This window comes from Megalobrama amblycephala, linkage group LG21, assembly GCF_018812025.1.
Source record: "Megalobrama amblycephala isolate DHTTF-2021 linkage group LG21, ASM1881202v1, whole genome shotgun sequence".
In the NCBI taxonomy this organism is placed as follows: Eukaryota; Metazoa; Chordata; class Actinopteri; order Cypriniformes; family Xenocyprididae; genus Megalobrama; species Megalobrama amblycephala.
Window position 1 is genome coordinate 2,067,281 of NC_063064.1, and position 17,162 is coordinate 2,084,442.

Here is a 17,162-nt window from a genome sequence, read left to right on the forward strand (position 1 = left end):
TGAATCGGCGGAAGCAATGATCGGCGTCGCCGCGATGTAGCCGGTGATATTTTCAGGTTGCACAAAACCGTGTAGACAGTAGCATTCACAGTAAAAATATTGCATTCGTTGCCGGATTGTAATCATGTCAACGAAACAAGTGACCTGCAGGTAAAGAGAAACGCCAAACCGCCATTACACAGCCATCAAAGCATCGCTGTATTAAATAAGGTCATTGATAACATCTTCATGACTTTGGCATGAGAGAAAATGGTGTAGCTGGACTGACGCATGTGCGACTGCAGATGTCACATCAAACCTCTGACATTCACGCGTTTATTCTTCATTCAGCATTGATGTTTCAATAGGAAACATTTTCTGTTTTCATCCAGAAGCATTGCAGCATCTCCGTCTCGAGATTCATGTGTCATCGTGTGTTTTGATGATGTTTTCTGTCTTTCTGCAGATATTTCCTCCATGGTGTGTGTCGGGAGGGCAGCAGGTGCTTGTTCTCTCATGATCTGACCACAAGCAAACCTTCAACCATCTGTAAATACTACCAGAGAGGAGTCTGTGCCTATGGAGACAGATGCAGGCGAGTTGCTTGTGATTGAAAGATGCTCTTCTGCTGAGATTTTTAAGCTTTTTGCATGCATTTGGCCGAATAACTAGATTTTATGAGTGATTCTTCAGTTTGGGGCACTGCTTGAAATCTTGAACAATCCAAGAAACTATATAATATCACTTGTCTGATTGTGTCCTCAATGCATTTTTGATATGTGTTTGATGGTTAGCTTTTAGAGAAAATTATCAATAACACAATGAGGTAGCTAGAAGTTTGGAGTTTAAATAAATAAAATGAACTAATAGGTAATTAGGTGTCTTTAATTACTATGTACTTTGTTGATGTTGTGTTGGAAAACAGTTGAACTGCTGTTTGAAGTGGATACGGGTAATATTAGGACAGGTTTAAAGGGTTAGTTCACCCAAAAATGAAAATTATGTCATTAATTACTCACCCTCGCACCTGTAAGACCTTCGTTGATCTTTGGAACACAAATTAAGATATTTTTGATGAAATCCGATGGCTCAGTGAGGCCTGCATAGCCAGCAATGACATTTCCTCTCTCAAGATCCATTAATGTACAAAAACATATTTAAATCAGTTCATGTGAGTACAGTGGTTCAATATTAATATTATAAAGCCAAGAGAATATTTTTGGTGCGCCAAAAAACCAAAATAATGACTTATATAGTGATGGCCGATTTCAAAACACTGCTTCAGGAAGCTTCGGAACATAATGAATCTTTTGTGTCGAATCATGATTCGGATCGTGTGTCAAACTGATGAATCTGCTTGGTTACAAACATTTTTCCAAATATCTTACTTTGTGTACAGCAGAACAAAGAAATTTATACAGTTTTGGAATGACATGAGGGAGAGTAAATGATGACAGTTTTCATTTTTGGGTGAACTAACCCTTTAACTCTTGTGCGTCAATTTAAAAAAGTTACTCTGAGTCTTTAGTGGAAAAAATTGTCCATGTCCAAAAAATTGCCATCAAAATTTGAAGCTTGGGAGCACAGATGTAAGTTTTGGTCTCATTTTAATGACCCATGGCAGATTATTGCTTAAGTAAAAAAGTTTAAAAAGTGAAACAAACAAAAAGTTATAAAGGTTTCAGTTTTTGAAAATGATTTATGGGCATTATTTCATATGAAATTATATATGTATGTATTTATGTATGTATGTATGTATGTATATATATGTGTAAATCAAAGCCATAAATCTAAATAAGTTGTTTTCCAAATTTGAAGTTGATATCTAAAAAAATGAGCTTTCAGTAAGATTTTGTTTGGGCGCAGTACCAAATTTCCCCCATAGATGCCAGCAAAACTCCAAACAGCGCTGGTAGAATTTTTCTCTCAAATATTACATACACACAATTTTTTTTAGCACACGCATACAAACCACAATCTGACATCCACACAGACACACAATTAAAGCTGCATAAATTTATCCAATTGACTCTATATTACGCAGAAGCAGAAAACAGGAATAAAGCGAGTATTTGCTTTACAGGCCAAACCTGAGAAAATGGTGCAATCTGGTAAAATAAAAATAGTAAGAATTGTAATTCTGAAGCCTTGCCAACAGAATGAAATCTTATTAATAAAGATTGCATCATTTTATAGTTAAATGGCACTGGGTTTAAAACTGGCAGTTTCAATGGGGGACATTTTTGTTCATAAGGTCCTTAGTGTAACTATTAGATATTCTTTAAAGGAAATGAGGGTGAAATAGTACAATTCCAATAAAAATGCTCGCCCCTAACTGAAGAATCTACGGAAGAGGATTAGGGCCAAGCAATAATAAAAAAATGAAACCATCTCGAGATTAAAGTTGTTAAATTTTGAGAAAAAACTCGTTAAATTTCGAGAAAAAAGTCAAAATAAAATGTTGAGAATAAAGTCATTAAATTACGAGAAAAAACTCGTTAAATTTTGAGAAAAAAGTCGAGATAAAATGTTGAGAATAAACTCGTTAAATTACGAGAAAAAAGTCATTAAATTACGAGAACAAATTCGTTAAATTATGAGAAAAATGTCGTTAAATTTCGAGAAAAAAGTCGAAATAAAATGTTGAGAATAAAGTCATTAAATTATGAGAAAAAAATAGTTAAATTTCAAGAAAAAAGTCGAGATAAAATGTTGAGAATAAACTCGTTAAATTACGAGAAAAAACTCGTTAAATTTCGAGAAAAAAGTCGAGATAAAACGTTGAGAATAAAGTCATTAAATTATGAGAAAAAAGTCGTTAAATTACGAGAACAAATTCGTTAAATTATGAGAAAAATGTCGTTAAATTTAGAGAAAAAAGTTGAGATAAAATGTTGAGAATAAAGTCATTAAATTACGAGAAAAAAGTCGAGATAAAATGTTGAGAATAAAGTCATTAAATTATGAGAAAAAAGTCGTTAAATTACGAGAACAAATTCGTTAAATTATGAGTAAAATGTTAAATTTCGAGAAAAAAGTCGAGATAAAATGTTGAGAATAAAGTCATTAAATTACGAGAAAAAAGTCGTTAAATTATGAGAACAAATTCGTTAAATTATGAGAAAAATGTTAAATTTCGAGAAAAAAGTCGAGATAAAATGTTGAGAATAAAGTCATTAAATTACGAGAAAAAAGTCGTTAAATTACGAGAACAAATTCGTTAAATTACGAGAATAAATTCGTTCATAATTCATAATTTAATGACTTTATTCTCAACATTTTATCTCGACTTTTTTCTCGAAATTTAAAATTTTTCTCATAATTTAACAAATTTGTTCTCGTAATTTAACGTAATTTAATTGTTTGCTGTGTGTTCTGTGACCAGATATGATCATGTCAAACCGTGTGGCCGTGGCGGAGGAGGCGGCGCAGCAGTCGAGCACACGAATAGAGCGGTGTCAGCGCCGGGACCCGCACCACCAGCAAACACTGCCAAAGCTGTCAAAAAACCACTCGTGCTGAGAGACAAAGGTACCTGGACTCATGTTTCCAGCACAGATACACCACATGGACATGCTTGTTTGCATTGTTTTTGATCTTGTTTTATCTGTATGTTCTGTGGTGTGCAGCTCTGGGCTCTGACAGCAGAGGACGGCCGTACAGTGGCGAGAGGGCAGAGGACTGCTGGGACTACAGGGACGACCGCGCTCACGCCAATCCACACACGTACCTGGACGCCATCCGCTCCGGGCTGGAGAGTTCGGCCACCGCCGGCCCGTATCCAGACACGAGCCCGCAGCCGCAGCTCTGCCCGTACATGGCGGCAGGACAGTGTCACTTTGGCGACAGCTGCTCGTATCTCCACGGCGATATGTGTGAAATATGTCGGCTGCAGGTTTTGCATCCGCACGACCCTGAGCAAAGAGCAGCGCATGAAAAGGTGATTGCACTTTTAGCACACTTTTATCAGTTTCCTGATTTTCATTCATTCCGTTCAGTTTTTTAATGCAGCATAATGCAACAGTTGAAGTAAAGATATGTAATGTACTGTATGAGCAATATCACACTTGTAGCCATGTCTCTATATCAGCACAGCTGTGATTCGGCCATAGATAATCACAGCTGTGCTGATATAGAGCAATATCACATGGGTATATGTGTGATATTGCATTTATACAACAGTTCGATAGTACAAGTGTGTAAATAAATAAGAACAACAACGGATTGTCTTTAAAAACCTCTTTTGTGAGGAACTACTACGGATTCAAATCAGTTTAACAGCTGATCCCAAGCCTCCGTTACTAATTCTAAAACGTCACTTTAGCAACGAAGGAACGCTGAGTCGCTTCATTGAAGCTTATTGTATTATGTAGAGTAGATTATTTTGAGAGATCAGCATGATTTAGCATTCATTCTTCAGGTTAAATTCATAAAAAAATCAGTTTGAATGTCTGCTGAGGAAAGCGATATCTTTGTCCTTTAACAGCTAAAGGGATTTCCCATGACAGCGCTAGTCAATGCATTTGTCAGTTGCATCTCAAAAGGTGTTGTTTAAAGTAAAACAATGTCCTTGTTTACCTTATTTCAGTCCCTTTTAGTATAAAAGTCTTTGCTACTGACTCACTCATGAAGACAGTCTTTGCTGCCATCTAATGGTGCAATAATGTAACTTTCACTGAAGTTGAAATCGCAATCACTAACGGACCCTTTCTCAATATAAAATATTATTTATTGAACAATAATATTTAAATGAACAATAATAACCACTATAAAAGTATAATAAGTTTGTACAATAGGAAATAAACACAAGCAAGCAGTTCAGTCAAAAGTACATTAAAAGTTAAAGCTGCAGTCTGTAACTTTTTTTGGTTAAAAATCACGTCTGTTTACATGAAGGAGTCCCAGCTAGTAGCTATATCATGAGAGGATGCTGCAGGTGGCGGATCCATTTATAGCCTTTTCTAACAACAGCTGCAATAATTAAACATCATTTTGATGGCGGATTGTATGGTATGACAAATTAATGTTAGAGATTAGACTGTACAGAAATTGAAATCTACAGGTAACGCTAATACACACTAAATGCATGTAGTCACGCAATGGTGATGTTGTTAACATTAACGATTTTTTTCTCAGTTGGTCAGAACAAAAGTGGCAGACATGTTACTTGTTCAGATGACATTTTCTGATTAAAATCTTATTTTGGTCATGCTTCCAAGAACATGCTTCCGTAGAATCTGTGATTCTGAAGTACCTGTACAATATCCACCGGTGCGGTGACTGACAGCTACACATTCTTGTACAACAAACTTTATAAAATCAATCCTGTGGTTGGTGCAAAATCGCTGGGATCATATTATTTACACACACTGTTGAATAGGGCACTCCAGGCTAACCCATAAGTTAATGGGTGAAGATCCTCCTTTATGCCCTTTGTGCCAGAATCCATTATCATTGAAGCATATTTTGATGGATTGTGTTAGTTTGAAATCTGTTAGAACTCTTTATTTTTCTGTTGACTTTTATGAACAGATTTTTAATGAAGTAAGGCTTGATTTAGTTTTAGAATTTGTATCTAAGACCAAAATAAATTAAAAATGTTTTTCCTTTTATATAAAAAAAATCTTGTTCTTGCCATGAATATAGCCGAGGTAGCTTGCATGGCGTTAAATCATAAACAAACAAACAGCTACACATTCTCCTCAAAACATTAGATTAATCCGTGCTGAAGATCCGTGCCGATGCACAACCCACGTAAACATGATAATTCCGCAAATAACTGCAATTGCAGGTTTCAAACAGAGATGGCGACAAAGAGGCAAAACTTACGGACTGCAGCTTTAAATAAAAATACATAGTTATGAACTTAACTTTACTCTTAGCCAAATAATTTTGCTCTGAAACAAGTAAAAGATTAATAAGACCAAAGATTTGATATAATTATACCTCATGTTTAACCCTTGTGCATTAAAAAAAAAGTTACACATAGGTGCAAAATGGACAAAAATGTCCATGTCCAAAAACTGTCATAAAAATATGATTTATTAATATTTTTTTCCACTTTCACTGATGTCAATTTTTTAAACAGCATCTGTTCTATCCATAGTTACCAAACATTCATTAATTTTAAGAACTGTAACCCTTTAAATGCTGGTTTGTTTACATAATGCCATGGGTGTTTTTTTATGAAAAAATTAAAAATTGTAGTTTATTTTCATAAACTAAATGCTAAGCAGAAATGTTTTTTCTTTGCTTATTAGATTCTTGGGTGTGTCAATGAAGAACAACAACATTAATTTTGAGGCATTTATATTTTTTATGTAGTGTCAGATTTTTTAAAAAAACTAACACTTAGGTCCATAATGGACAAAAATGTCCATGCCAAAAAACTGTCATAGAAATATTATATATTAATATTTTTTTCCACTTTCACTGACTGTTTTTTTTTTATAAGCATCTCTTCTATTCATAATTACCAAACATTCATTCATTTTCAGAAATGTAACGCTTTAGAAATCGGTTTCTTTACATCCTCAGCTTCTAATGCACCTGTGTGCTCACTGTCAGTGGGCAACACTAGCTTCAGAGCTTCCTCTGCTGAGTAACGTCTCTTCAAACAATGAAATGATCAACCCCTCAAGCACCACATATTTATAGGTTTGGCTGTGAGAACACCTGTGTGAACTCAAACTTTGTATAAAATCTACCAGACTAAACAATCAGCATTTTCTTGTGGTGAAAACTAAAACATGTGTTTAGGGGCTTCTGAACTTCTACTTCAAATTCAAGCGCACCTTTTATCTCCGTACAAAAACAATAACAAGTGAAAAAGTGCAATCAAGGGTTAAGATGCGTGTTTGGGTGAAAAAGAAAAACCTCAAAGCTCATTAACCTTCTTTGACCTTTTTCATAGTTTTCACATGACCCTATGACCCTGCCATGGGTGTGACTCATACATGGAGTGGGATTTTTGATTGCCAGTACAATATAATTTCTTTCAAACTAAATACACACATTAAATTTTCAGTAAACACATGCAAACTACACTCTGACATCCTTACCAACATTCCCACACAATTATAGCTGCATTATTTTTCAAATTGACTCTATAATATGCATAAGCAGAAACACAAATAAAGCGAGTATTTCTTTTATATGCCAAATTTGAAAATATGGCACAATCTAGTAAAAAATGGTTAAAATTTGAAGCCTTGCTGATAGAATAAATGCCTATTTGCAAATATTGTATTATTTTATAGTCAAATGGCCCTGGGTTAAGAAATTGCAGTTTCAATGTGGACATTTTTGTCCTTTTTTGTACGGAGGGTAAAATTGATTTTTTTGAAGGAAATGAGGGTAAAATATTAAAATTCCAATAAAAAGAAACACCTGAGCCACAAAATTCATGTAGTTGGCATTAACAAAGGCACACTTATAACAAAAAACAAAACTGAAATGGACAAAAATGTCCATAAGGTTGCACAAGGGTTAAACACTATCTACATAATAGCGGCAAAGTCCTGAAGTACTGGCCGAGATAATGCTGTTCTCAGTGGGTATACGAGCCCTGAAAGGCCGCTAAAAGCCGAAAATGTCTTAAAAAAATTTCAAATAGGTGCTAAGTTAATATTTAAATCTAGGGCTGTAACTATATGCGATATGAAACCGAAATCGCGATACGCAGGTCCACGAAACTGTATCGCGATGTGAGAAGGCAGAATCGCGACACACCCCTTCCAACTTTATCCTTCCTGTCCAGATCCAATGCTACCAATTTTTTAAATTACTATAAGTATTAGGGGTGTAACGATTTATTGTAGATGGTGTGTCTTAATCAGCTTTCTAGTTCAGTAAGTGTTTCGGGCACACATTGAATCTTGCAAGGTTTAAACGTTTCTCATGTCAGTCTCTTGCATGGTCGCGTGAGAAAAGTCGTGGCTTTCTTTCACCGCAGTGCACAGCAACAGCTGTGCTCACAGAAAAGCAAAAGACGCTTGCGATGCTTTGCTTTAAGAAGTTCTGTGGGCCCGTTCACATATTGCGTCTTTTCCGCGTGCAAGTCAGTTATTATTTTCAAATGTAGCTGCGCGGCAGGCGCGCTCATAATTGGATCAATGCGGTCGCGACGCGCATGCAATTCCCAACTTCTCAGAATGCCGCAAGCGCACCGCAGGTCGTGTGACAAGAATCAACCGATCAGCTATGGCCTTTCCGAAAAAACATCAAAAGCTCAGCCGAACAGTGATATACTGTAAGGTGGTTTTTATATCTTATCTCCATCAATATATCTCGTAGTAAAACTAATGAAGGGCTAGAAATCTTTATCCTTTGCAGAAACATCCTGATCTCTTGGAGAGCTCAGTTCAGGTTGCATAGCAACGACCGACGCCACAGGAGCGCAAGCGCTTTGGAAAGGAGAAGCGGTGCAGCCGCGCCTTCCAGCGCTTTTAGAACGAATGTGAACGGCCCCTATTCATAATTCTAAGTTCATGTTAAATTTAACATTTTTTTTCAGTGACAGACAGCCCTATTCAACTGTTAATTTGAATACAGAAGGTTTTTATTAAAATTTTATATTTATTTATTTTATTGAAATGTGATCTTGTATGTACAACAAGGAAAATTATTTGTTGTTAATTAATTATTAGTTTTTTTAATAAATCTTGTTTGAATTTCAGTTTCATTTTGTTCAAATTCGTGAAGATCGTACGTGAACTCCGTATCGAATACTATCGTACTGACCTGAGCGTATCGTACACCCCTATTTAAATCAATATTTGAGGTTAAACAACTACATTCTTGCCTAAAAAACTATTAAAACTACATTCTGAGACACAATAACAGTAGTATTTGTAAATTTACAGTGGGTTTGCTCCTCCATTGATGCTCGCTGTGAAATATGCCAGCATAGGTCCGGCTGAAACAAGCGTAGTGATACAAGCTGTTTAAACTGTTTCTGTGAATAATGAAAATCCCAGATAGATAAGGCTTCAGCCAATCAAATCAAGAACCAGAACTAATCTTTCTCATAATCAAATTTCAACAAGTAAATTTAATTACGTTTAATGCTAATTCTTTATGGGATAAGTAGTTAATTTCCATAAATTTAAGTGTGCTGTCTTGCAACTTTTTTTTGTTGTTGTTTTCATACATTTTTTTTAAAACTTTGCAGTGTTGTGATTTGTCTCTGTTGTTGAAAAAGTTGCGGTAGAGTCAGTGGCGTACCGCAAGTCTGTGAGGCCCCCCGCAAAGAATGAGATGGGGCCCCTCCCACAAGCAGTGATGTCATGTGTTAAAATTTGTTGTGCACCTGAGTCCATCTCCCCACAGTTTACAAAAACTGATTTAACAGTGAATCATGTGGTGAATTATCATTGCATTGATCCATTTGATGTTATTATCGAATAATATTATAGCCTAGCCTATATGATAGGCCTATAAAATGTTTAGTGATTTTGATATCGCAGACTAAAATACCGGCAGGAATAAATATTTAGGATAATTTATTCATTAAAACCAAAGGAGCGCCAAGAGAACGGATAACAGCCGCAACGAGCCGCAACGAGCACTGGCCATGATTTCAGAAACAACACATTCCAGCGGATAGATCGCCTCTTATTTAACACAGACCTACACATTTCTTATCAAATGGAGATGTTTCTTTCTTTTAGGTACAGTTATTCAGCGAGTTTAAAAGCATTTTTGAGACGTTTCAGAAAAATTCTCGCAGAGAGAAAAAAGTAGACCATTTGTAGTCTTGCACTAATCTGTAGGCTATCGCCAAAAATGACGGAAGGCCTGTTTTAAGTTGTTTCAGCTGTCATGAGGAGAAAATCCATCAGAACGCGCCGGCGCATTCGTCGGCCAGAGGGATAAAGATGTAGCCAATTTAGTTTCATATTTATATTTAAATATTGGGCTATAGCCTATTATTTTTTTAAATGTCACCTATGTTGATTATGAAAAGTGAATAGCATGACGGATGCGCAATGTCGGGACATATGCAGCGGGTCAGACATAAGTTTGACCACTTCATTAAGTTTTGTTTTATAGTAAGTCTTTCTTTAAAGTGAATTTCGTTTTGTAGAAATTGTATCTTAATTTCAATCAATGTTTCATCAACCACTTGCCTATATTTAATAAATAGGAAGAAAACCAAGAACGTCGGCATTTGAATAAGGCTGACGCATAGATGTCTTTCTGTTTTTATTAAATTTCTTTATTACTTTATTACATGTCTTTATTACTTAATTAATTGATAAGATATTTTTGGTCTAACAATATATTTTAGCTGGTCTAAATTCTAAGTTAGACACAAATTTGCGTATAGGCGTATATAAGGTTCCCGTCTAGACAAGCGCGTAAAATGCTGTTTCGGCCGCAAATCTTCAGTAATTTCGATCGGTGCATCAAAAGAACTTCAGACGTTCCGGTAGCTGACCATTAGCAGAGCTGGCGATGGGGTAAATACGTTTGGGCAATATATAATAGGCTAATATAAATAACAATAATAATGTCTCAGCAAAGACCGAACATATTCATTTGTCTCGGCACACATCCGCTAACAGTAACACAGCGCGTCAAGGCTTGCTGTTGTCTTGGCTACCTTACAAACGGCGATGGAAACAACAGTGATGAATTTTCCCCCCTTTTGTGGTAATTTGGCACCATTTTCTATGATCTTCTGCTTGCATTTTTGGGCTTCAGTTGGATGCTTTATTTTCATCTTCAGTCAATTGAGTTCAGTTCTAAAAAAAAAGGCTATAAAGTAGTCTAGCCTAAATAGGTGAATCTGCGACGGGGCCCATCATAGGGTGGGGGCCCCCACGCACCGCGGGGGCTGCGGGGGTGTCCCGTACGCCACTGGGTAGAGTGACTCTTGTGTCACATGATGATGATGTTGTTTGTTCCCAGATGTGCATGGCGGCCTTTGAGATGGACATGGAGAGGGCGTTTGCGGTGCAGCAGAGTCAGGACAAGCAGTGCAAGATCTGTCTGGATGTGGTGTACGAGAAGGCGTCTCCGTCCGAGCGGCGCTTCGGCATCCTGTCCAGCTGCTGCCACACGTACTGCCTGAGCTGCATCCGCCAGTGGCGCTGCGTCGAGCAGTTCCAGAACCAGATCCGAAAGTGAGTGTCTCCGTGTGGACCGATCTCAGCTCTGCTTTCTCAGACGCTCGTGTGGTGTGAAGTAATGCCGGGTGATTGTGTGCAGGTCTTGTCCCGAGTGCCGTGTGGTGTCGGAGTTTGTCATTCCCAGCATGTACTGGGTGGAAGACCAGGATGAGAAGAATCGCCTCATTGAGGAGTTTAAATCTGGAGTCAGGTACGACTGAAACGGGTTTATTTTGTGGCCAGGTAACAAAATAACAGATAATATACCTATGGGAGATTTCTACAGGATTCACTAAACACAAAACTGCATTGTTATAAAAAATAGCAGCAGAATTGCATGTTCATGTTTATCTACGTGTTCTGAACAAACAGTCAGTAATACGATGAATTAATCAAATGATAATGCAGCCATTTTGACCAATTCTTACTTCTTAAAGAGGTCATGAAATGTATTTAAAGATCTTTAATATTATGTTTCTGGAGGTTATCTTGTGGAATTAGCAGGGTTATTATAGTTAACAAAAACTAAAACCATAAAAAAGTTCATTACTTGAAATAAATTATTTTATTTTTATTATTTAAGCAAATTGCCAAGGCAACATCTCATTTTAATTTACTTATACTTGATGTCCTAAAATAACTAAAACTAAAACTACCAAAAAACTACCAAAAGTGGCAAAAACACACAACAAAATTACTAAAATTAAATAAAGATTAAAAACTATAATAGTAAAAATAGTTAGTTTTATTCTCAAATAGTAAAATAAAATAAAAATGATAATTTTCCATCCTCATTTTCACTCTCTGTCAAACACAAGGGGTGTTACTGCTTTCAGATACACAAGTTAACTTCCACTGCTGTGATTGGCCAACATCTCAACATCTTTCTCGACATCTCACAGCTGTATCGTTCTCGTAACTGATGGGCAGATGTGAGTTTTTCGAGCACACCTGCTTCATTCACTGTTAAGAGAGTCATAACATGGATTTTTTTTTTAATTATTTTAATATTTTCTTTGAGGTTCATAAACAAAAAAAACAAATATATGTGTGTAAAAACTATTATTTTCAACCCTCATTCTGAGCCTCCGTCTGAAATGATCCGATTTAAAGTCGTGACTCCTTTAAGGCTTGTCAGGAATGTTATGATTGGCTAACATCACTGCATAGGAAACCATATCAACGCCCACTCGCTGTTCCTCGTGAGTAAGTGTTCTGAAAACATGATCCCTATAAAAACATCATTTACAGACAAATTAAGCATTATAAAATCATCAGTCAACAAAAGTTTCTTTGCGAACTCTCCATTATACTGTGCCTTGTTTACAAAATAAAATGCTCCGAACAAACATGTAATCCTCCGACGTGATCCGGGATGTTAAGGCAAATTTGATTTCTCATGTAACGACCCCTTTAAATTGTGCATTCTGGTTTCATCTCATCACTTCAGCGCTCATAGCACTTCTTTCTTTCGCATCATAGGAACGTTTTCATAGTTCCTATAACTATTGAAGGAAGTACCCGCTTTTTGGCGTGTTCGCACCGCAGGGGCTGGGAACGATTTTAGTAATGGGGGACTAAATTAGCTCCTACTTCAGAGTAAGGTCTGACCAAGCACAATAGGAACTACCAGCGATGTAAGTGTACGCTGATTAGCCAAACAGACGGCTTACGTCACTATTGGCGTTGCGAATGCAACCATGAAAATGGCCCTGGAGAAAATTAAGTTCTTGGGGATCGCCCTGGTGGCTAGTCACTATAACTGAGCTCCTATTGAAGCAATACAGCCTTCTAGAATATGGGCAATGATCGAACATCATCGCTTTAATGTAAAGTGCAGCTGCACAGTCCAAACAGAAATCAATACAATATGAGGTTAAAGGTTAAATGTTTGGAGTGGCATCTGCTAGCAGTCTTTGATCCACTTTTGATCTGCACTCAAACCAAGAGCTGGAAGCTGTTTTCATCTTTCCGTCCATTTATTTATTTGTATTGGCAGAATGCAGATCGATTTCTTTGACGTTATGGTTTAATCTTGGTTTCCACCTGAATCTGTTTCTGTATATCTTTGTGTGTCTTGCAGTAAGAAGCCCTGTAAATACTTTGATCAGGGAAGAGGAACGTGTCCGTTTGGAGGAAAGTGTTTCTACATGCATGCATACGCTGATGGGACACGAGCAGAACCCGACAAACCCCGCAAACAGCTCAGCGCAGAGGGGAACGTCCGGGTAAAGACCGCACACACGCACTCAAACACATGCGTATATGCTCCAAATGATGATGCAGTTCCTCATTTAAATAATTCATATGCAGAATAAAGGGGCGGGGCCTGGTTGAGTTAGTTAGTAGTGTGTTGAACCTGGCAGTTATGGTAAGGGGCGGGACATTTCCCAAACACCAATCACAACACACTGCTCCAGCCGACCAATCAGAGCACATTGTGCTTTTCAGAAGGAGGGGCTTCATAGAGACAGGAACTAAACAGAGCGTTACTGACAGACTGGGAAGAGAGGAGCTGCAACAATGGAGAATATGAGGAGAATAATCAACATTCAAGCTGTTCTTTGCGTAATATGGCCTCTTTAAAATGTGAAATATTGCTCTCTCTCTCTCTCTCTCTCAGTTTCTTAATTCGGTGCGTCTGTGGGACTTCATCGAGGAGCGAGAGCATCGCGGGCTGCCGCAGTACGAGGACGAGGTCAATGAACTTGGCGAACTCTTCATGCAGCTGTCAGGAGCCGGAGACGAGAGCGGCACGTCAGCATCCCATTGATCACATGACACTCCTCCGTCTCACCTTAGGTATTGGGTGAAACGTCTGGCCAATAAAATGTATTGAGAGCGTTTCCCAAGACGACCTTCTACAAGTGGTGCGTTTGTGTGCTACAGCATATACTACATCTGTATGAGTATGAAACTATATAAAGCACCTGTATCGTATCTGTAGGCTGCTATATTCTCCTGACCTGCATTGGGATTTTGCCGGATTTTTTTAACGTAAGGCCCAAAGATGAATGTAAAAAAATGGGAACTAAAAATCTCTCTCTGGCACATTTTCATATGCACTCAAGTAGTGTATGAAGTATAATGCAGAAATACTGTTAAGTGTAAAAATAAAAAATAAAAAAAGTGAAATAAATAGTAATTGTTGCACTTAGTTCAGATAACATATATTCATAACTTTATTACTTTTGGGCATCATGCAATATTACTGTGGTTAAAAAAAGTATCCATTCATTCTGTCACTAGTGAATGGACCTATTGATATTTTTAGGATATATTTACTTCATTTTGAATTCAGCTGATATCATAGTACTGAATTTCACTCGTCTGGTTTACTCTCGAATCTGATATGGGTTATTATATTCATTTTCTGAACTGTATTGTTGAGTGACACTAGAACGAGTGTAATAAAGCGTTTCGTGAGCGAGTGGCTTGTGTGTTTCTGAACGTTTAGCACAGTAATGGAGCAGAACTGATTTGCTCAAATACACTGAATCTTATTAAGTTTCATATGGGTGAACAATAAAGCTAAAACCCACGGTATCTTGTTAGCATTTAAAAGATCTTCTCAGTCTTTGCAAGCAAAGATGGGTCATGGCTCCCCACTTTGTGCCAAATTTAATGAGAGAACAATTCAAAAATCACATTTCTCAATGCAAGATTGCAAAGAATTTGTCTTTCACCATCTAGCAGTGTTGGGGAAAGTTACTTTGAAAAGTAATGCATTACAATATTGCGTTACTCCCTTAAAAAGTAACTAATTGCATTACTTAGAAAAGTAATGCGTTACGTTACTTTTGAGTTACTTTTTTTAGAACATAAAAGTTCTATTTTAGGGCAAATGTAAAGACCCTTTCACACCAAAATTTAAAATATAGCTGCAAGCAGCGATAACGGGCCCAAGCCCCGGTGGCTTAAGGAAACCTGTGCATGGCGGGCAACACACAATATTAATTTCATTTAAATCAAACAATGATTTTACACGATATGAGACACTTCCTGTTTCCCTTTTTTGTCATTACTTTAATCCCTCACCTACACTGTTCGAGATATCCTATAATCTTCAGTGTCTTTGTTTCATGTTAACTCCGAGTTTGGTGGCGATTGTGTGAAACTCCGACGAGGAGTATTTAAAAAAAAAACTCAGAGCTTGATTATTCAAAAAATTCCACATTCAAACCAAAGTATCTGACTTCCTGTGGGTGGGAGCTATTGACTGTAAATTAGAAAGTTGTCCGGCTTGATGAGAACAATATATGTACCGATTTTGATGACTGTAGGTAAGACTAACCCCCAATTTTTGTCAAAAGGTGGCGCTATAGAAGCCTCCCTCCCCGCCCATTTGTAAGGCTTTGCCCATGTCTTTTGGCTGGCAACTCTAACGTGAGTGTCGAATTTCATGTAATTTGAAGCATGCTAAGTGCCTCAAAACCCCCATAAAGAATATAAAAGTTTATTGCATTGCCATGACAACAGTATTCAAGATATCAAGAATTTTTTCACAGGTCTGCATATGTATGTTGCATATGTGCTGCATTATTCTGACGAAGACTGAAGCAAATCAGGTCAAAATAAGAGGATGATTTCAAAGCATTTTGAAAGTGACACTTCCTGCTGCCAGTTGGTGGCGCTATGACTGACTCACAATAGTCACATCCATGTGATCGGCCTCCTACAACAAACACACAGCTGAAGTTTGATCAAAAGCAGTAAATGTATGCAGAAGTTATAACACACTTCCTGTTTCCATTTTCTCGCCATAAATTTTTTTCTTGCCAAACCATTCAAGATATCAAAAATCCACTCGCAATTTACTATTAACTGTATGAAGTCTGGTTACTGTAGGTGAAAAGAGGTGCTCTACAGAGCCTCTCAAATACAACCATATAAAAGTGTGTGCCACTGGAATTTCTGTTACGCAAGAGAAAGCCATACATCAGTGCAGTGTTGAGATAGCACAGAGTTCTTTGGACCCGGGCTCATCTCAGATGGTCCAGAAGACACTGGAAATGTGTGCTGTTGACAGATGAGTCCATGATTCAGCTTGTTTTGGGAAAAATGGACTGAGTTCTCAGTCCCAAAGATGAAAGGGACCATCCCGACTTTCATCAGCAACTTAATATCAACAGAAACACAGATGGAGTAGATCGAGTCCATCAACACCTCAAAGCTTCACAGTCGTTTCCTCTTCATGGGTTCATCATTTCATTCTGTAACGTTAGGCAGTTTTGATTTATATGTTGTTGAATGTTGATGATCGTGTTATTTTATATGTGTGTAAACAACTTCTATCCGCTCCTTCTGGTTTACAGAAAATGAAGAAAATACGCAGATCTTTTTCTTAGCTTGTTTTTGGATCTGGAGATGCTGCACTGTTTCAAAAGATGCGTAATAGCGCCCCCTACCGTATAACTGTTAAAACATGGATTGGTGGAAAAACTTATCAATGGCGGGAAAAGAGACCCTCATTTGTACCATATTCAGAAAAAGTGCCATATGCATTGATTTTCAACATTTTGCTCTATTAAAGATTCTATCTGCAGTTTCTTTCAGGTAATTTTATATTATTTTACCCACAATTACACCATAATTATAAATTATGCTTAAATGTATTGTTCTGGTTCTGAAAGCTGATTGGATGCGCCATGTTTAAAGCTGTTGCAATATAGCGACATACACCTGTGGCTGAATATCAGATTAAATGTATATTCATGCACCACCTATGTACGGGCTCAGTCTGTGGTTGCATGAAAAACGATGCAGCGACTGGCCACTTGTTGGCGCCATTAAAAAAAAAAAAAACCATGAAAATGGCTATAGCTATGCAACAGTCAGTCCGATTGACTTGAAAACTGGTATGCGATGTCTTGGTCCAAGGTACGGCCATATTCTATGAGAACATTTGCATATCTCAAAAAACACGGCTGCCATCTGCCAATGAAAGAGGACTGTGATAAATTTGAAACAAATTGGCCACTGGGGGGCGTCATTGCATTTTTCAGGTGCATAAATGATTGTATGTTACGTGATTTTTCATACATGCACACAATATTCACACCATATGAT

The 17,162-nt window shown here is 37.3% G+C and overlaps 1 protein-coding gene across 1 annotated transcript; it reads left to right on the top strand.

Annotated features, from left to right (window-relative positions):
• Nucleotides 1–2: 2 nt before the first annotated feature.
• On the top strand, nucleotides 3–14,524 carry mkrn2 (makorin, ring finger protein, 2). The gene is made up of 8 exons (XM_048172824.1): nucleotides 3–150; nucleotides 446–574; nucleotides 3,365–3,510; nucleotides 3,609–3,919; nucleotides 10,894–11,108; nucleotides 11,194–11,304; nucleotides 13,177–13,321; nucleotides 13,717–14,524. Exons 1-8 carry the CDS (start codon nucleotides 125–127, stop codon nucleotides 13,864–13,866), a joined length of 1,233 nt encoding a protein of 410 aa, XP_048028781.1. The 5' UTR covers nucleotides 3–124; the 3' UTR covers nucleotides 13,867–14,524.
• Nucleotides 14,525–17,162: the final 2,638 nt, after the last annotated feature.

Excerpts from the sequence above, each read along its gene's own strand:
- mkrn2 (XM_048172824.1), top strand. The coding sequence starts at position 125 with ATGTCAACGAAACAAGTGACCTGCAG. Across the intron at positions 3,511-3,608 it reads ACTCGTGCTGAGAGACAAAG|CTCTGGGCTCTGACAGCAGA; the intron begins GTACCTGGACTC and ends TGTGGTGTGCAG. Across the intron at positions 13,322-13,716 it reads GCGCAGAGGGGAACGTCCGG|TTTCTTAATTCGGTGCGTCT; the intron begins GTAAAGACCGCA and ends TCTCTCTCTCAG.